Below are 21,090 nucleotides of genomic sequence, written 5' to 3'. Positions count from 1 at the left end.
GAGGGGTTCTGAAGCTCCTGGATTTTTTGAAGAATAAATGTAAAAATCCAGAATAAGACAGTCCCCTTCAAAGCTTCAAGGAGCGAGAACTCACTGTTCCTTTTCTAGAAAAAGCTGAGACTCTGATGCTGAAGAGAGCTCTCAGTCTTCCACTGGGCTAGGGAATGAGGCTGTTGCAGTTTAGGACTGCAAGAGCTGGGACCAGTCATGCACTACACTCCTCTGAAGGAAGAACATTTGCTTTGTTTAATGGAGGAAACTGGTCTCCATGCCACACCCCTGTCTCACCAAGGCCAGTATAACAGAGTGCCAGCTACGTCCATTAGACTGTGCGTCTTCCATTTCTCAAGACTGGAGCCAGTAAGAAGTGAGGCATGGCAGTGGATGAGGCTGGAGCAGAGGTACAATTGGAAAGGGAGGTCCCGAGAGCTGAGCTGGGAGGGTTGGGGAGCAGAGGCCCCAGGCTGCCTGCAGGGTTTTGGCCACTGAGAGTTTCAGGGAATAGACCTCGAAATTCAGGGAGCTCGAGATTATCATACAGAACAAATAGTGTGTGAGGGGGCAACTCTTCCCATCCCCTCACCTCTTATTTAATTGGTGGCCCTCTCCATTAGGAACGGAGGCAGAGAAAGACAAAGCGATTTGCCCAGAGGCGACACAGAGGTGTTTTAACCATGGTATCCCTCACTCATGGAACTGGCTAATAGGGTTATGTTTGAAATAGTTTCCCTTAGCTAGGGATGGGTTTGAACCTAAACCTCACATCCAACTCCCCAAACTTTAGGAAAGTAAACATGTGGATGCAAGCTCTGTGGCTGGAACCTCTGTAATTGGCCTGAACTGGTGCCCTGAAGCCACATGGAGAAGGTTTGGGTCCGAACTTCTTGGCCAAGCCTGCCCACGTTTGCTCCTCATCCAGAACCAATCCTAACAAGGCAACGAGAGGGGTTTTCCCAGTGGCAAAACAGAATTGTTTACACCACTACCCAGACATTATAGAAAGTGCTCAGCTATAAGGTTGTGGCCCTGATTTTTCTGTAGGATGCGCCAGTAAGGAGATGTTCATGGCAGTGACTTTCAGGAGTGGCCATGAAGGAAATCACAGTTCCTCACAAATAAAAACAGAAGTCACACAGCGAGGGAAATAAAGGAAAGTTGACCCTTTGTTTGTTTTACATAGTATTGTGGCAAAAAACAACCAATAATCACCAGCCAATGTTGTTAACACATGAGATTTCAAAGAGTTTTGACTACACTGGAATTTTGAAGCACCTGTATTGTTTTGTTAGAAAGAGCATTTGGGACAAAACACAGTGAAACACTAGTGCTACATTTCTTAAAGGACCCTCATTTTAATGTACGTTACCAAATTGCTTCTAAGTTCTCGGATAATTAATTTTTTATTTAAAGAGTGAGGGTTGCAACTGTGGGAAAGATAAACTGTTTTCATATGTAGCAAAAAGGTGGAATCCCTGCTTTAACTGCAAAACTCAACTCAGTCTTAACTATGGAATCATGACTACAGTATTTCCATAATTACCTGGACCCTTGTATTTCAGGTAGTATATTCAACTATCTTGTTTCAAGTGCAGGCCCAAAGTTGAGAATATGAAAAATCTTGAATAGTCTACCAGCCAAGCAGGAGAACGCCTGTCTCTTAAGGAAAAGATAGGGGCTGAAGAGGTGAAAAGGTGTACTGTTTTAGTTGTACAGTATAAGTAAATCATTGAGTATTTGACAACAGGTGTATTTGGCATTATTCAAACTTAATACAGGTGAATGCTGTTGAACCAAACCTCTTAAATCCAAACCTCCAGTAGCTAGTGCCTGGATCTTATACACTCGTTTCACTGATGCTACATTCAGCTTAATTTCAGCATCTTTTAATCTTATAAGATAATTATTCTCATTAATCACAATAGCTGACTTAATTCCAGTGAATTCTGACTGGAAATGAAATTAACCCACATTTTGATTCTGTAGAGTGTAAATTACAATTAATTTTTTCATGCAGTATTTTCATGCATTATATTCTAATTTTCTGTTTGCATAAAGCATAGATATATGCTTTTATTAAGTTGGGCACCATATATTACATGCAGTTTATTGGCACGTATCACAGTGCATCACTAGCATGCTTAGTCACCTGTCTATGAACCCCTTTGGATGTCACTCAAGGCCATCAGAAAAAACAGTATGTGAAACTTGCATTCAGAGTCTGACGAAATAGTCAGCATGTTTATTTAATTCCACATTCTTCTCAGAGTGCCAGCTGTAGCCATTCTAAGTCTTTTGTTTATTTCTGTACATAGCTAATTCCTTTCCTTAACACAGACGCTCTAAGAGACTTCAGACGGGTCTCGGGTCTACAAGTGAGTGGCACTTGCATTGTTTCTATTGAGAGAAAAATCAAAAGCACACATGCACTCTGACTTAAAAGAAATGGGTCTTCACTAGTTTGGGGGCAATTACACATAAATGATATGGACGGGGGTGGATCGTTTTAATGTTCTGAATATTTTAGCTCCAAACAAGACCCTGAGGGTGCTGTTCAGCACTCTTTACTCAGGCAGTATTCCAACTGGAGTGTTGGGCTGCCTCTCAGGCACAAGGAGAGGAAAGCAAGGACTATGTAAGCTATCCTAAACAGTATTTAAATGAGGAAGAGTGACTGGCTGGTCAACGTTTGTGAGGGAATGACCTAATTGATCCTTGTGTTCAATGAACATTTCATTTTGTTTCATTTCACCTGAGTTAGGACTGCAGGAGCCAGCTGGCCCTCTGAGTAGTGGTCATGTGCTCATAATGCATTAACCCCACAATTCAAACCAAAAAAAAGCTCCGGCTTTTATTTTTTTCCCAAGGAAGGAGCTTCAGAAAATTTCAGATGTCCAGCAGCAACAGCAGTAGAGTTGCAGTATATCCCCTGAGCCCTCAATTCTCTAGGATGCCTTGGCACAGACAAGGAACATACCTGGTGTTCTTTCCACCACACACATATGAGGGTTTGTTCTTCTCAGAATTATTATTTAACATTCATACTGTGATAGCATCTAGGGCACATCCACACAGCAGGGCTAAACTTGAAATAAGCTACGCAAATTGAGCTATGTCAATTGTGTAGCGTATCTTGAAGTAGCTTATTTTGAGTTTTGGTGTGGTCTACACAGCACTTATTTCGAAATAGAGCACTCTTCCTGCGACTTCCCTTACTCCTTGTACAACGAAGGTTACAGGATTCAGAGTAAGAAGTCCTCCAGCTTGGCAGTATTTTGATATTATGATTATGTCTGTGTAAATGTGGACTATGTTATTTCTAAATAACACTAGTTATTTCGAAAATAATGTTGCTGTGTAAACATAGACCTAGAGACCTCAAGCAGTTTGGGCTCCATTCTGCTTACTGTTGTACAAACATATTGGAAAAGACATTTTTTACACAAAAGGACAAGACCTAATAAATGGAAAAGAAAAATTATTCTTCTGATTGTTCTTACACGTTTCACGAGAGAACTGGAATGCTCCTCTTTGCTAGGTAGTGCCATGTGAGGTGATAGACCATGTTTGCTTGGACTTATGAGCTATTTATGAGGGGACAAATACTACACTGCTTTTTTGCAGAGGACATCAGTGATAGGTGAAAGACGGTAGGCAAAATTAACATGTAAAGGCATCTCAGAGTCAGTTCTCATCAGTAGGCAAAGATACCTTTTGATACAACTCAGAACGAAGCTTATTCTGTCTGTCCTGAGGAGCTTCCACTCCAAGTGGCTAAATTCAGAATTGCATTCAAATTTGATACATGTCCACTGAGGGACCAGACCAATTTCTGCTTTTATTTGGAAATAGGCTCTATTACCTAGCAGATTTTTTTCCATATTTAACTACTATGATTTTAAGTAAGTTTCTAAGGACTATAGAAACTCCCAAAGGAAACTTCACTATTTTGCTATTATCTTCCAGTCACCATTAGTAAACTGATATTGTTTGCCTGGTAACATATATTCTAATATTAGTAACAGACGACAACAGCTAACTGCAGGCGACAGTGAGGTAATAGCACCGAACTAAGACGCTGAGGGAGAAGTCTCCAGCATTTCTTGCCACCCTCATGCCATCTACATCACTGTTTACAACATAAACAGTCCCTCGGGCATTCACTTCCATCTCCAAGTGATAGCAAAAAAGCAACATGCCCCCCAGTTTCATCCAACACACACCCAAACACCACGCCCCAACGGAAACATCTGTAATGGTAAGGTAGACTAACATTTGCTATGGGTAGTCTGTGTGATCAGCAGCCATGCCCAGGATTTAATAGAAGGGAACACGTGATCAAAGTTCAGATTGTGTATCAGACACAAAAGCACTGCATGTCAGCAATAAAGAAGTACACCGAAATCCTAACATAGCCATCGTCAAGTCAAGTCTTTGAATCCAGATATGGATGGTTTGTGAAGACTTGAATTCCATCTGATGATAATCAGCATATGGAAGGCCAGGGATACATATTTTATATTGACTTTTATTTATCATTTTTTAATATGCATTTCTTTCCATTTCCTTGAAATGCGTAACTTGCTGCTGTTAGTTCTCCCTCATCTGGGCACTGATTGACTTTCTATTAGAAAACTGCTGACAAGATAAAAATATACACAGACTTGTTAACAAGAGCTATAATTAACTACATCTGGGAAAGTAATGATGGGTATCATGTGGTGAGGCATATAATATGTAGCCAATAAAGGTCTATTTTTTACCATTAATATTTACAGTTGGAAGCATTATATGGCTGCAATCTAAGTGCTGCACCAACAAAAAATAGCTGTTGACTTGATACCTTGTAGGCTGACAGTGTGAAATATTCAAATAGCTCCTTTCTTAATCATCACTTGACAGCATCATGGCAATGCTAGGTAATGCCACATGGCTGTTTTGCAGAAGGTTAACACTAACTGAGGAAAAAAAGGTCTCTGCATATTGTTTTCATGATTACACTTTTGTGATTAACAGATTAGCACTGAGGTGACGTACTGGCCAGTTGTAACACAAAACTTGGAAGCATGACCCTTTGGTTTCCATTTCAGTCTGCCACTGACTAGGGTGACTCTACTTCCCAATGCTGAATCTGGGACACTGGTAAAATTGCTTGTATTCGAGCAAGTTAGCAACCAATCAGAACTAGGCAGTACAAACATTCACATTAACACCAACTTGACTGAGCCTCTGTTAAAGAGAAATGCTGAGTAGTTAGTCTTTTGAAAATTTATCTTATTATCTTTAAGGCTGTAGCGTTTACACAGGGAGGGGTCTCACTCACTCACTCACTCGTTTCTTTCACATAGAAGGGGTGACTGCCCTCCCTGCCAGGATGGGCCCCGGGGACAAACCCCCGCCTCTTCTGGCACGTGATGCTACTTCTTCCCGAGGCAGCATGGGGGGGGGCAGGCAGGGAGACCCTCTCTCCACAGCTACTTCCAGCCCCAGGGGAAGATGGGGAAAGGGTTGACCTGGCCCCTGTTGTTGCAGAGCTCATCACTTCTCCTCCCTCATTTCCCCAGTAGCTAGAAGCAATGTATCCCTACCTACCTGCCCAGCATTGACAGGCAACTGCCAACTCCAGGCTGCTTCTGACCATTGATGTAACCCAGCCATGTCCTGTCCCTGGCTACAGCGTGGACAGGAAGGGGTTAAGCCCTAAGGCTGCATTGTGCACTAGGGCCAGGGAACTTGACTGCCCAGGCATCAGTGACTCTGGCCAGAGTGGTAGCTCAGCGGTGGAGGATGCCCGGGGACAGAGCAGCCCCATGCTCCCTGAGGGCAGGGCCTAGGGTGGGAGGGGTGGGGAGAAGAGGACGCTAATCTCCTGCCCGGGGGGTGTGCTGTGAAAGCTGCAGATTCAGGGCATAAACTGGCTGGAAATTGCTCTGCCCCTTCCCCCACTCCAGAATTTAGCTGCAGGGCGGAGAGGTGGGGAGGCTCCTCCCTGCCAGCATGGTGCTTGGCTTTGGCAAATGCAGGACTCAAGCTTCTCCTGCCCAGCCGTGAGAGAGCCCGTGGATTCTATCCCAGAGAGTGTGGGAAGAAGTAGGCCCATCATTCCATTGTTGTACAGTCCTTTGTTATATTAGGAGGCAGTGAATTCACCTCCCGCATAAACTGTGTTGGGATCATGGGAGAGCCCTCTGGCACCTCAGCATACCGCACTATGAAGAGGAGGACAGTGTAAAGATTCTAACGAGAGGGGGGTGAGGGGAGATACAGAACCACTCCCTGCCCATATCTATCTCTGACCACCAACGGAAGCCTTCCTTGAAGCTAAGTCCAAAACCCTTTTGCTTCCTTTGTGTATCTTTTCATTCTTCTCAGTCCTACATTGATGGGGGGAGAGGGAGTCTCGTTAGAGGTGAGCAAACAGCAAAGATGACAGACACTAGCCAGGGGAAATATTTACACTTCCGTCAAATGGCAGAAGAGAAAATGCTCCTTTGGTCTGAGACTTTCAAAGGTACTTATGAGAGTTAGGTGCCTACCTCACACTGAAATCACAGGAGTTAGGTGCCTTACTTCCTTTGAAAATCCCAATCATAGAGATTATCATGCACATGTGTGAGTAGGTGAACCCTTACACAAGAGATGACAAACACCTCCAGTGCCCCCAGTTTCATTGGAAGCTGAGAATGTCCCATGCTTCTTGACAGATGCTTAACACTTCACGGGACTGAACTCTTACTTTGTGTAAGTTTTATTTGTGCTCCCTGTGATAATATGCATCTATGCTGGCTGCACGTAGAAATTAGTTGCACCAAGGCCATACATTTCCCATAGCATTCTTCTATTTGTATCAACCAATGGCATTTGTCATGCTGGGAAAACTCGCTAGTAATAAACAGTGTGTTTGCACATCCACAACATGCAGGGCCCACAGCATGCCTTGGAATCGAAGTGCTGTCTGAAGGATCTGCATTGGCCAGATCTTTCATTGGAATTGGTCTGAACAAATATTCTTCATTCACAAGGTAAATTACTTCTACAGAGAGACTAGTGGCTAGGGGCCAGATGCTAAAAGATGCCCTCTGTTAAACTTGTGCAATTCCATTAAAGTCAAATGAAATCAGCTGAGGTCACACACAGAGGCTAGAATTTGGCTTTATATGTTGAAAACAGTGGAAGCTGATATGCAGTAGCAAGGCTAAAGCACCAAGTATTGTGGGCCTGGTTCCAATTTCAGCTCAACCAATTTAATGCTGATGTACCCTGCCTTCAATGGAGATGCTTCTGATTTGCACCCGCACAGGGGATCAGAATCAGGCACTGCACTAAATTTAGCTGGGTAGGGGACAGTAGACGATAGTTACTGTTTTAAATAATAATCTTTTGATTGGATGGTTTATCCAGCCTCTTACAAGTTGCTTGTCTTCTGAGGCTTTGATCCTTTGGTGGGATCTGTTCATGTGAATGCTTAACTTTCAGGTGTCAAGCCTTCACATTATAAGATTATTTTCGTACAGATGAGGACAACACCTAACATAATGTAGGTGCTTCCATAAACCAAGTAATAATTATCTGTAATAACCGGAAGCTTTGCCCAAAACTGGAAGGAATGTCAATCCGCAGAGATTGACACATTTACTAAAACACTGTGTCTTATTGCTTGCCCAGTCTGAGATTTAGCAATTTTGAGCCAAATTTGTCCTGAGCCTAATTTCATTTCATTCCGGGGGTTTACATGAAAGGTGCATTTGTCTTCTTGTGTTTTTAAATTGCAGCAGATGGTTAAGCTTTACACCAGAGGCTGTCAGCAGAATTTTAAAAGGCATCTCATAACACCACAGTGAAGCTGTACATTCAATCTGTGCTGCACCAGCAGAATGGTCCTGAAGAGAACTTAAGCACATTTGGAAAATTAGCATTGGCAGTTGTTGCAAAACAGTATCTGTTAGTATGCTAAAAGCCCACTGCTTAATAATGACTTTTCTCCTGGAATAGCCAAGTGAGGCATTCTACTTCACAGAACACACTAAGGGCTTGCCTACCGTACAGGGAGAGGTCAATCTAAGTTACACAGCTTCAGCTTTGTGAATAGCTTCCACATACGTGAATAGTGTAGCTGAAGCCAATGTTCTTAAATCTACTTACAGTGGTGCCTTCATAACCGTGTGTTGACAGAAGAAGCTCTCCCATTGACTCCTCTTGCACTCATTGAGATGGAATACTATGGCAGTGTGGATGCTCTATTGCGCAAGAAAGCTCTGATGGCCATTTTAGCCATAGGGCTTTCTTGCGCAAGAAATTCATGTTGCCTGTCTACACTGCCTTCTTGCACAAGAGGGCTTATTCCTCATGGGGAGAGGAATAACTCTTCCGGAAGAAGCCCTGTTTTCTGACACTAGACTGTAAATTTACTTGCGCAAGAATGCGCGTGCTGTGTAGACACCCGGCAAGTTTTTGCACAAGAACAGCTGTTCTTGCGCAAGAAGCTGCCAGTGTAGACGTAGCCTAAGAGTTTCCTCCCATGTGCAGAATGAATTTTGTGTTGTGCACCAGTACTGAATTCATGTGGCTTGTTTGGATGTGCCACTGTGGCACCCAAGTAATCAATAAATATCTTATAAACCTCTACCTTTCTCCTCTGCTGCCATGTCTCCTCCCCTTACTCCATCAGCTCCCCTGGTGCCTGCTGACCCCCAACACTCACCTTCTTCTGCTGTCCTGACTCCTGCCCTTCTCACTGCCCTCAGCCCTCGTGCAAACTGCCCCCTCCACCAGCCCTTTCCTCCCCCCATGCCCACTTCTCCAGTAGCCCCACTCTGATCATGTGAGCTACCCCTACTCACCCCCTCTCCTAACACTTCCATCTACAAACCTGCCCTGCCTCTCTCCTCTGGTGCTGGTCCCTCCTCTGCAGGTGTCTGCCCTTCTGCTCCACCTCCAGAATCCCCTGGCACCTGCACCTTCCCTTACCCCTGCATCCTACTGGTGCCCCCCTTCCCTCACTGCCCCTGTCCCCTTTGACCTCTTTTTCCCTGATGCCCACCCCATCACCACCCTCTTCCCCCATTTCCCTCATGCCCCTGTGACCTCACATGACTTGCTCCAGCCCCACATTCCTCATGCCCACCCCTTCTTTCAAGCCTTCTCCCAGCACCTCCCCCTCCAGCTTCCAATGCCCTTACCTTCTCCTCTCCCAGCATCACCCTGTTCCCCTCCCACTAACATCTCCCCTCCTGCCCTTTTCCTCATTGTCTGCACTTGGCCTCCTGGCATTGCTCTCTCTCCTCCACCCCGTCCCTTGGTTCCTTCCCCTTTCTTCTCCTGACCTGCCCCCCTCCCCTCAGCACAAGCCCCTTCATCTCCCAACCCTTTCCCTCCCCCACCTTCTGCCTTCCAGTGTGTGGTGCTGGAGTCTGTGATCGGGCCCCAGAAGTCCCCACAGCCCTGGCCCCAGCTGCTTCCAGGGTTCCAGACCATTTGCCAGGCCCAGAGCTGGGTCGCACAATGCAGCTCTAGGCCAAGCAGTTTTAAAGTCCTGGGCTGTGACGTCACTCCACGCCCGGGTGGCTCACCTCTCAGCTGTTGCTCCACGTTTGAGTGCACTCCTTCAACCCCACTGTGCCCCATACATGGCTGGTGCTAGGGAATTTAAAGTGCAGGGCTGAGGTGCCCCGTCACAATCCCCCTCGTCCTCCAGCAACCACTAGCCAGCCCTTCAGCCGGCCTTTCAGAGGATGGCCCACCGGGAAATTCCTGGTATCCCACTGGGCCAGTCTGCCCCTGGTAAAGAACTCTCAGGATTTTATATTAGTTATTTATATTAAAGCTGCCAGTAATGTTTCTGCCTCACTAACCTGCCAGCTTATAGCTGCTCCTATGCAGGTGCTGGAATAAAAGTGGAGCACTCTGTGTGTGTGCTTTCGGAACAGAAGATGCCACTCCTGTTTCATGTTGTATGTCCCTACACAGATGTGTAATCTTTGGCCACGTTACCACCTGCAACAGCAGATGCCATGGTGACAGTACCAGGGTAGCACACGCAGCTCCTTTGTCAGACATTCAAGAGCTACTGTGGCTAAGCCTCCTTGATACTGGGTCTGGACACTCCATGCCTAATTCCCTCATCGCTCTTGTCAGCATAAATCAGGGTTAATTCCCATGAAGCCAATGGAGCCACAGTAATATAAAGCATTATGAGAGTAGATGAGGCTCATAATGCCTCACTGCACATCTTCTCAGGCACTACCCCCAACATGATCCCGCCCCAATACTCCATCGACTCCCAAAGCCAGAATTCAGCCAGACATTTTTCAAATGTTTTCCATTCACGCTGCATTCCCATGGGGCAGCCCTGCTCCCTTCTACAATACTGATGTTCAAAAGGACAACATTCCTTTGCTACAAATTTCCTTCCAAGAGCGAGAAGAGATTAGAAAAGAATACGAGTGTTATGTAGCATTGGCTTTGCAGTTGGGCCTCTTGCTTACCCAGCCGTCTGTCCACACGCTGCACAATGAAAGCTGGGAAATAGAGAGCCCTACCAAAATTATTGGCATGGTATTCTTAGTAGACATTTAAAAGTCAGGGGACTTGATTCTCACCTTTCACCCTAGAGGAGGCTGCATGCCCGAGCTGTCCTGTGGACAATGCATACAACGTAACTAATTATTGATTACTGAGCATGAGGCTTGCTTGTGTGATGAGGGGAACGGAGGCGCTCTTCACCAAGTCAGTGCAAGCCCTTAGGTTTCAACTACTGTTTCCTGCTGCTGTGTGAGCTCCACAGTCTGTTAAGTGCAAACTGCCAGAGAGGGTTTGTGTACATGTTTCCCCACAGCACTTAGCTGCAGTTTAAATGTCTTCCAAGCATGTTAACGGTGGGCCCCCACCTCTATATTTACCTGTGCCCCTGCAGGTGATCATAGCTCTTGTTGGCTGCAGAATCGGTGAGCCGCAGCCAATGAGAGCTGGAGAGGTGCAGGTAAATAGAGCGGTGGAGTCCCACCAGGAATTAACCCTGACTGGCCACCATTTTTGTATTGCCCACCCAATCTAGATTAAACCAGAATTTTTCCTTCATTTTATCATCCTAAAAATCCTCAACAATGGCATCCAGGAAAACAGGAACCCTCTGAGTTAACTGCTCTGATTAGTGCAATTACTCCTTAGATGCAGGAGATCTGGGCTGATTAGACTTCACAGTTCTGTACTTGGAAGCCATTTTAGGGAAGTACTGTTACTATTATTTGTTTGTTTTCCCAGCACTGAATGGAACAGAGATAATTTTGCAAACACAGCATCAGTGTCCTATTTCAGCTACTGTGATATTTACCCAGTCAGGAATCTACTGTAGCAATTCACAAACCAAGTAAAGGATTACCAGTGGAGTCAAGTAAAAGCTTAGGGAGTAATGTAGCATAAACCTCACTGAGTATTTTTTTTGTTTAAGTCCAGTAGCTAACAGAGCAATTTTCATCCAGAATTAATTGAGCAATATTGAACATTACCTTCTTGCTTCAAAGGTATAAAATACCATCTTGCACAAGTTTTTCTTTGACCCCCAAATCAATGAGCTCTGATAAAAGGACTGTTGGTTATTGTTATCGGCAGTTGGCTGAAGTGCAAAATATAGCAACATGTGCAATGAACCAATAACAAAGGTTAGAATTCAGAGGAATCCTAAGGGAATTGGACAGCCAATTCCCACAGAGCATTTAATGGGATAACTCCCTTAGGCCCTTTGGCAAATCTCAGCCAAACTTAGCTTTATTTTTTAAGACTGGGGTAAACATGAAGATAAGGCTGAGACCTCTGGGTGTTGGATATCAAGCTGCTGGATACTTGTAAGCTAATGCCTTGATTCCAAAAGCTGCTCTGTATTGATGGACTGTTGTGTCTGTATGGTGTCCCACAAAGTCACGGGGTTTCATACACATGAAAAGAGAGCAGTGTACAGGATACATGCTTAACAATATGGGCAAAGAATGTACGAAATAACATCACTGATTCAGGCACTATGCTGCACCCACGAGCATGGTGTCTGAGCACTTTTGTGTCATTCCTCTAGCTACAGTAGCCGCCATTAAACAGAAAGCATTTGCCAATAGTTCTTCACATTAGGAAGTGGCAACATCACAGTTCCATGCCTATCAATTGGTCACCATGATAATCTTTACAATATTACCTAACAATGGTCAATTAATATTATGTCTGTGTTCCCTATACAGTTAATTGTTTGCAAACAGCACTGTACCTCCATTAGGAAATAGCAGCAGCAAGTATAAGCAAATATTGAATTTTTGAACGGTGGTCACTGGGTATAACATTCTCTTTTAAGGTACTCCGATATCCAGCTGCCCTGAAGAATAATGAGCAAGTTGTATAATATTCGGACATGTTCGAGATGTTCTGTAGCAATGTGTTTGGGCTGAGACACAGGGAAATATACCACACATCCTTCCTTGCGTCCCAGGATCTTTTTTTCTCTTTATCCTTAGCGCTCCAGGGAAAACTGCTTGTGTTGGATCCCATTACAGTCCTGTGACAAAGCGATTAAACATATTGTATACTGTAAGCAAGTGGCCATGACCTAATCCTCAGATCAAAGATGGAACTCTTAACACAGCAAGCCAAGGGAAGTTGGCATAGTGTAATAGCAAAATGTGATGCTAGATTGAAAAGTGAGGTACTGTTGTGATGATCCATGCAGTATCCCATATATTACTCAGTGCCTCAGTACTGCAGGAATCTCAGAATAGAGGATGAGTTTATACATACCACAGGCCAGATTGTGAACACCTTCTGCTGGTAAGCAGTTACTCACATGAGTAAGCACATTAGAGTCCAAGGAACTAGTTATGTAAGCAACTGCTCACTAATGCAAGTGAGGGATTCACCATCTGGCTCCCTACCAAGAGCAAGGCAAAAGCCAGGGGAAATAACAGGATGAGTTGAGACCAAGGTGTGACTTGAATTCTTAATTTCCTGACTTTATATCCAGCTACTACAATTATTCAAATATGTTTTTATTATGGGTTTGTTAATTGACAATGCTTCCCCTTAAAAGCAAAACAATTATATTCCTAAAGATGCTTCTCAGGGATTCATCTTTCCTGGTTCTCTGGGAAGTTTTTTTCATATTTCCAAGTGTCTTTCATCAATACCAAATATAGAGAGAAGCCAACCCGGATGCCCACAATTGAGATTTCTCATTCTTTTTTAAGACAAGACAATTTGTTTCATGTTTTCAAAATTAAATTAACTGTTCAGCAATCAATTAGCAAAGGAACAGTTGATCCTGATAGGACCAGACTACAGAACCTTCTGGCAACTCTACATCAGTTCATGGCGAGCGCTAATGAGGATACCCGCACTTTGCTATGAGAGTTGACAGATCAAGAGACTAGCCCATGACCCAGAGTTTTTAATAGCTCAGCTGAGCCTCGCCAAGTGCATTGAGGAAGGGTGATTTTTTTCTAATATTGTAAAATCAGCAGTGAATGCTGAACAAAGAAGTAAAGTTGCTCAGTATGTCCCTGTATGATAGAAAATGGCTCTGTAGATCTTATCAAAACTGTAGCCACTTGGCAGATTGGATCAGGTTGAGATGTTTTGACAGGTCTTAGTTCTAGGAACATCTGCAGCTCCACAGGCTTTCTCCAGTGCCGATCACTCTCCAGCTCTCCAGTCAAGAATGCTTCTGAATCAAAGCCAAGAAGCATACGAAGGGGCAAGCTTCTTCTCCATAATAGAAATTCTATAAACCTTTCTATTGCACTAGTTAGAATATCCAGGCACTGACTGGTTATGCAACACGGATAAGAAATCAGTCATAAATTCAGCAGAATGACTCCAATATATTTCTATATTGAACAGTCTAATACAAATGCAGCTTGGATAATTTTGACATTTATTGCTGTGATATTTGTGGTTTCTTTGAATGTATAAATTACCAGACTAATTTTTTCAGTGTGTAAACCTCATCTCCAAAAATATGGGAATGGGATATGAACTTAGAATCAACTGTTGATTCAAGTCTCTTCCTAGGCATGGTTCTGCTAGAGTTTACACTATTGCTGATTGGAAAAACAGTCAGTCAGTTTCACAGATGTTAAGATGAGATGGGACCATTAGATCATGTAGTCAGATTTCTTGTCTACCATGGCCATTACATATAAGCCAGTAACTGCTGTATTGAGCACAATAAATTAGACAGATGGCCCCATTCAAACCCAGTACACAGAATTAACTGTGAGTGCAGGGGGGTATGATAAACTAGTGGCACTACCTTGGATGCAGGAAACAGGGCAATTAACGTAATATACCTGTGCCTCACTTCCCCCGTCTGCAACATGAAGGTGATTCCTCATCGGTCATTGTAAGGATAAAAATCCATTACTGATTGTGAGATTCTCTGGTACTACAGTGATAAGGACCATCCATATAAGTACAGACAGACACAACTGGATCACCAATAGACATAGAAAACAGTGTTTTTAAAATTCCAGCAGAAGACCTTATGAAATGACATTCCAGTATGAGGGTATGTCTACACTTGCTTCCTCTTCCAAGAGAGGAATGCAAATGCTGCTGAGCGAAATTGGAAATGAAGCACAGATTTGAATTTCCTGTGCTTCATTTGCATAATCACAGACCACCGCTATTTCGAAATAACAAACGCTTTGTAGACGTGGTTATTTTGAAAGAAACCCCTTTTTTTCCGATATAACCCTTACTTCTCAAAAAATGAGGTTTACCGGTTATTTCAAAAGATGGGGTTTCTTTCAAAATAACTGCATCTACATAGCGTTTGTTATTTCAAAATAGGGTATTTTGAAATAGCGGCAGTCCGCAATTATGCAAATGAAGCACGGGAAATTCAAATCCACACTTCATTTGCAATTTCACTCAGCTGCATTTGCATTCCTCTCTCGGAAGAGGAAGCAAATGTAGACATACTGTGACAGAATAATATAGTAGACTGACACATTTGGTGCTGCAATATCTCTGGTACTTGGGTACTGTGCAATCTGTCACCTGGAGCAGGTTATTTCTAAATAGGATAATTATTTTAAAATGATAGAAGTCATATTTAATGATCAAGGGCAGAGGAAAGTGTAATCACAGCTGGTTATAAAAGGACAGCCCTTCAGCCAAACTTGCTGTTATTACTGTAGCTGGATTTTTTAAATCCAGAAGTAAAAGTCTGTTTTAATATTTTTCCTGTGGTGCTGTCATTCCATTTGCAGAAGAGTTTGAACAGTGGGATTCAAGATGTGTGTTCTGGGCACTGATAGCAAATTCATGCCCAGCTTAGAATGTCCCTATGCTGAATGCAGTATTAGCCTCAGCAAGACTCTTCCTGCATACTGCATGGGAATGACTATTAAGCAGATCACTCAATGTGGGTAATAGTGCTCTGTAACAAGCTGTATCTAACTCTCTGGGAAATGGGAATTGAGTTCTGACCTGCTGTTTTCTGTTTCTGAACATTTTGGATTTGAAAGTCCTGCCACAAGCACATGTGCATCCACAACCGCCGGATTGTCACTTGTAATACACATCAAAAGATGATGGCAAAATCTGCCTGGAAGACCAATTCCTTGCAGGGTCATTCTGCCCACAGGGACCACTTTTCCATGACACACACATCATTTCAATGGCTTCTATCACTGCAGAAAGACTATTTTAAACAAATGTTTTCATCTGCCAAAAATCCAACCCTAAAAGAGGTTTCTGGCAGGTTTGTTTGCTTGTATATGGTACATGCTGACATTATTACCTTTCTATGACTGTGTAACAACAAGGCAGAAAGGAACACAATCTATACATCCAACTTGCAGTGTATTACTTCCCATAATTCCTTTTCAGGAACACAGGCACATCTCCATAATTAAAAATGCAAGTTCTGTATGTAGTAGCCAATTTGGGAGGCTACTATGAAATATTTTCTGTGAATATTTATTGATTGGACTTTTTCATCAAATGCATTTCAATTATGTTCATGTGTGTCCTGTGTGCGTTCTCAATTTGAAACCTTCCTACACCACCAGATATTGCTCAGGGCCCAAAAAGGGTCTGCCAACCCTGTCTATCATGCTGTTTTCTGGACTAGCTATATTGTTGTGTTTCTAACCACTTTTTTAGGATAGGTCGTTGTCAATAACCTGGAGGATCAGTGAGCTTATATGGCCTAAAATTCCCATCAGCTTAGGTCACAAAGTCAGTGGAAGACCCTAATCTTTCCACTTCCCAAAGATGCAGTTCCCAGGGGAAGATTTCCGTGTTCACCTTATGCAAATATTCCAGGAAACAATTTACTGGTAAGAATGTTCAAAGAAATGGTGTGTTTTACAAAAAGCATTTATGGAAAGTAAAATCTGAAACTGCAAAGCCTGGACACCAGAAACCTAGTTCATTCAGGGAGAGAAACAGAAATGCCATGTGCTGATATATCCAATCAAAATTGTTAACATTTTAAATTTCAAGACTTGGAATGAATAGCTTGTGAACAATTGTGGACAAACTATTGTTAGTAAAAACAATTCAGATAACCATTTATTAATAATAGCTCCATCTGAGAAAAAACACAATCTGTTCATGAATAATTTGTGAGCAGACAGAAAGTTGTCAAATCAACTCGTCACTGCACACAATTCACCCCGCTCTAGTTAGGTGCACAAAAGATAGCATGCTGCAAGATTTACTTTGCATAGGGCCTATAGTACTGAACTTTAGAAGGCCGATCTACTTTTCTACCAGCAAATATGTTCTTTAAAATATTAAATCTCATATTTTAATTAATACTCCAGAATATTTTCCTACCATGGTAGCTCCAGTATATGTGCTTCTGTGTTCTTAACATCAATTATATTGCAATTATTTCAATCCTTCCAGTTGACAGCTGACTTGATCTCGAACATATTCACCGCCATTGGCTCAGTAACGTTGGCCTTGTTATTGATCCTCTTCTTGGCAGTTGTGATTTCCGTCATAGCTGCCAACAAACGAGCGACTCAAGGGACCTACAGCCCCAGCCGGCAGGAGAAAGAGGGATCCCGTGTGGAGATGTGGAACATGGTACAGCCACCACCAATGGAAAGACTGATATAGCAGAAAACACTCTTCTGTGCTACATGCTGGCAAGCATCTGGCGGGAAGGAAATTTGAGTAAATATGATGGAAATGGTTGTTAATTTTGTTTTTGATACCAAGGAGTATGTGATGATTATAGGGGCTGTTGAAAATATTGGACATCTAATTCAAGAACCTTAAGGGTCTTTAGCATTTGAGTGAACTGCTGCCATCTCTCACTGTTTTGGACCAGCCTGTCAAAGGACAATTTTGTTTGCACTGGAATTTTCAGCCTTGGTAATCAACGGTATGTCTTACAGAGTGTAATGGCATCTGGGATACATGTAAGTGCCTGTCTCTCAGATCTAGTTGGAAACACAGTTTCTGTTTTGCTTTGCCTTTGACTGCCTAGTGAGCATTGCTGCATAAGACAACTGAGAGAAATAAAATAAGCCTGTACAATAAATACATCATAATTATATCATAAGAGGTATTAGCATTAGAACTGTGTCTCAGCATATTTACTTTCATTCTTTAATCAGGGATTAAAAGGAAGCTACGGGGAAGCTTTTTAAGAAGCAAAATAAACCTTTGAAAAGTCATTGGCTTGCTTCCCTTCAAGGCACCCATTTCACCTGCTGTTTCACCACCCTCTTCTAATGGCAGTGGCCTTCTGTGACAAACATGTGCGCTGCTCTAAGCATCAGAAACAACACTCCCAAAACGTTGGCTTGACAAAGATATTTAACCAGACCTCTTCAAAGGCATAGACGTGTATTTCTACCCTGAATTCCCCACCACTGTCTTGTTCTTACTACGTTAATGTGCACTACTAACCTCCATGCCCCCCAGGTTATGAATACGCAGCAAGTGCAAAGCAGACAAGCTTACTCAAAAATGTGCTGCCCAAAATTGTTGGACAGTATAAGGAAAGGAGAATGATTGTCTTGAACCTAAAGCACTGGACTAGGAATCACAGAATACTGGGTTCCCACTCTGCAACAGATTTCATATGTGACTGTGAGCAAGTCACTCACCCTTCTGTGCCTCAGTTTCCCTCTCATGGGAGATAATATTTACCTACCTCATTTCCTTAATATACATTACAACTTTTCTTGGAAGAGCCAGAGAAGGTTAAAATATAAGTGATGGAACAAAGGAAAGCTAGAGAAATCTCTTAACAATAAAATAACCAAAAATCCATCCACAATGTTTTATGCTTACAAATTACATATAGGTACAGATTTTATCAACACACATCTCACTAGCTGGTTTGTGCATGTAGTCAGCTAGTCAGATGTGTGTTGATAACCTCTGCACCTATATGTAATTTGTAAGCTGGTTTCCGCATGTAGTCAGGTAGTTGAAGTGCAACTAAGCTTTACGCTCATGAAAGCTGTGCTCATAGAAAAGAGGCAAGGTTACTGAAAAATTTCTCCCCAAATTACTTGTCATGGAGTTCTGAGTATATAGTGTTTTCCATATCCCCTCAATCCTGCTCCAGATTTGGATAAGTAAGTAAGGGAGCATCTACACAACAGGGCTTAACTCGAAATAAGCTACGCAAATTGAGCTTATTTCAAAAATGGGAGCATCTACTCAGCACTTATTTCAAATTAGAGCACCCTTCTGACTTCCCTTATTCCTCGTACAATGAGGGTTACAGGAGTTGGAGTAAGAAGTCCTCTAGCTTGACAGTATTTTGACATTATATCAAAATAACTGCCGGCTATGCGGATGCAGACTAAGTCATTTCGAAATAATGTTGCTGTGTAGACATAGTTTCATAGCTCAAATGAATACACTAGTGTTATAATGGAGATCAGATGATCTACTACTAAGCATACCACTTTTAAAATGGTCAAATCCCAATCCTCCGTGGGCTACTGAGGACCGAATCGTATATTCTATATGGATACGATGAAAGGGAAGGGAGACGAGCTTATGTCCAGCCCTCAAAAACACCAGTGAAACAGGGGAAAAAAACAAACACAGACAAACCAAGACAGAAGCTCCTCTGAGTTACAGCTCCTGCAGCTCCACTGAAGTCAAACTCCTTGAACTAAGTGGAATTGCACAGACCATGAAGCTAGGGTAGAATTTGGTGCCTCATGTATTTTTAATGAGTCAATGTCAGTTAACTTATAAACTTCTCCTGATTTCAATGAACCCAAATGACAGCTACGAACAGAAAGAAAGAAACCAAAATACTAAAGCAGATACAGTAGAGGTTTAGCTGAGCTGTTAGCAGGTTTTGATTTATTATTGCATTCAGATGATTAACACTGAGGCCCTCAGCACTAGCTTACCACTTTAGCTTTGCTTAGCCACTGTAGCTAGGGTTGCCAGATACTTTCACAAAATATCCCGAACATGGTGGGGAAAAAATGGATGGGGGGAGGAAGGGGAACCCAACCCTTGTTGAGCAAAAGAAAAGGTTGCTGTGCCTTTAAATTCCCGTGCTCCCTGCTCCCCTGTCCCCACCAGATGTGGCAGGGGGAAATGTCCGGTATTTTCTGTTTTTTTAACTGAACAGAAGACGCAATTAACCGGACTGTCTGGGCGAAAACCGGACACCTGGCAACCCTAATTATGGCATGAGATTTGTCCTGATGACATAGACCAGGGGTTCCCAAACTTTTTGACACAGGGACCAGTAAATCCATTCACGCGCTTTTGGAGAACCAGTAACATTCATTTGCACATTTTCGTATTCATTAAGCAAATGATGAATATTCAAATGAGTAGTTTCTGGTCCTCCCAAAGCCCCCAGCGCCTGCGTTAGCAAAGCTTGTGATATAGTCACCCACAATATTCTTGCCAGCAAGTTAAGAGAATATGGATTGGATAAATGGACTGTAAGATGGATAGAAAGCTGGCTAGACCACTGTTTCCCAAACTTTTTACTTTAGCTAGAACCTGTTTTTTTTCAGTACTGTTTTTTGCAGCCCAAAAATATAAACACATATAAAAAAAAGAATGAAAAATGAATACATTTTCAGTGTTTCACCCGGCTGCTTCCTCCGCCCAGCCTGGACCAGGGCTTGGGGGACCCGGTGCCACATGGGCACTCCAGGAGACGGGAGCAGAAGCAGGTTTGGGGTAGGGTAGCTGTCTAGGAGGGGTAGGGTTTCCAGGTGTCCGGTTTTGTACCTGACAGTCCGGTATTTGAGGGTTTTGTCCGGGAAACAAATTAGAAAATATCAGACATTTTATATGTCTGGTAAATTCTCAATTAGGTAAGTTTTAGTATAATTAGGTGAATCAGTTGAATCAGTCCTTAGCTGCGAACTGCCTGGCTGGTAGATGTGCTCACGCTGCCTGAGTGTGTCTACCTGCCAGGCAGTTGGCAACTACTCGAGGGAGGGTATGGAGGGGGGGGGGGGGTGGGGAGGGGGCGCAAAATGGAATCCCTAGGCCAGACTCACTCATGTGCCAGGATCCTCATGTGCCCAGGTCAGTCCCGCTCCCCCCCCCCCCTAATCTCCCCAGTCCAGCCCTGCTGCCCCCGTCCAGCCCTACTTTCAGCAGCCGGTTCCCCCTCACCCCCCACCAATCTCCCCCAGTCAGCCCCGCTCCCCCGACGACCCTCCCCTCCCGACCAGCCCCGCTGCCCCCATCCAGCCCTGCTTCCGGCAGCTGGTTCTCCTGATCTCCCCCGGCCAGCCCTGGTTCCATTGCCTGCCCTTCCCAATCTCCGCGGGACAGCCCCACTACCCCCGACCCTGCTTCCGCCACCCGCCCGCCCAGAGCTCCGCGGGAGAGCCCCGCTGCCTCCAACCCTGCTTTCTCCGCCCGCCCGCCAGCCCGCCCAGAGCTCCGCAGGACATCCCTGCTGCCCCCATCTCTGCTTCCGCCAGCCACTCGCCTCCCCCCATCTCTGTGGGACAGCCCTGCTGCCCCCAACTCTGCTTCCCGGTGGCCAGTTTCCCCCCACGCACACCTCCTCCCAGCCTGCCCCGCTCTGCTCCCCTCCTGGCAGCCATGCTGAGGCCTGGTATTTTTTTCCTGAGGCCTGGTACC

At 43.8% G+C, this 21,090-nt stretch overlaps 1 protein-coding gene across 1 annotated transcript in view; it reads left to right on the top strand.

Annotated features, from left to right (window-relative positions):
* The window catches only part of CRB1 (crumbs cell polarity complex component 1), a 171,833-nt gene extending 154,503 nt beyond the window's left edge, over nucleotides 1-17,330 (top strand). The window contains exon 12 of the mRNA XM_075936696.2: nucleotides 16,891-17,330. Coding sequence (XP_075792811.2) covers nucleotides 16,891-17,106 — 216 coding nt within the window. The 3' untranslated portion in view covers nucleotides 17,107-17,330. The remainder of the gene's footprint in view (nucleotides 1-16,890) is intronic.
* The last annotated feature ends 3,760 nt before the right edge of the window (nucleotides 17,331-21,090 follow it).

Source organism: Pelodiscus sinensis, chromosome 9, assembly GCF_052426305.1.
Source record: "Pelodiscus sinensis isolate ZL-2025 chromosome 9, ASM5242630v1, whole genome shotgun sequence".
Lineage (NCBI taxonomy): Eukaryota > Metazoa > Chordata > Testudines > Trionychidae > Pelodiscus > Pelodiscus sinensis.
This window is presented reverse-complemented; position numbering and strand designations above follow the sequence as displayed.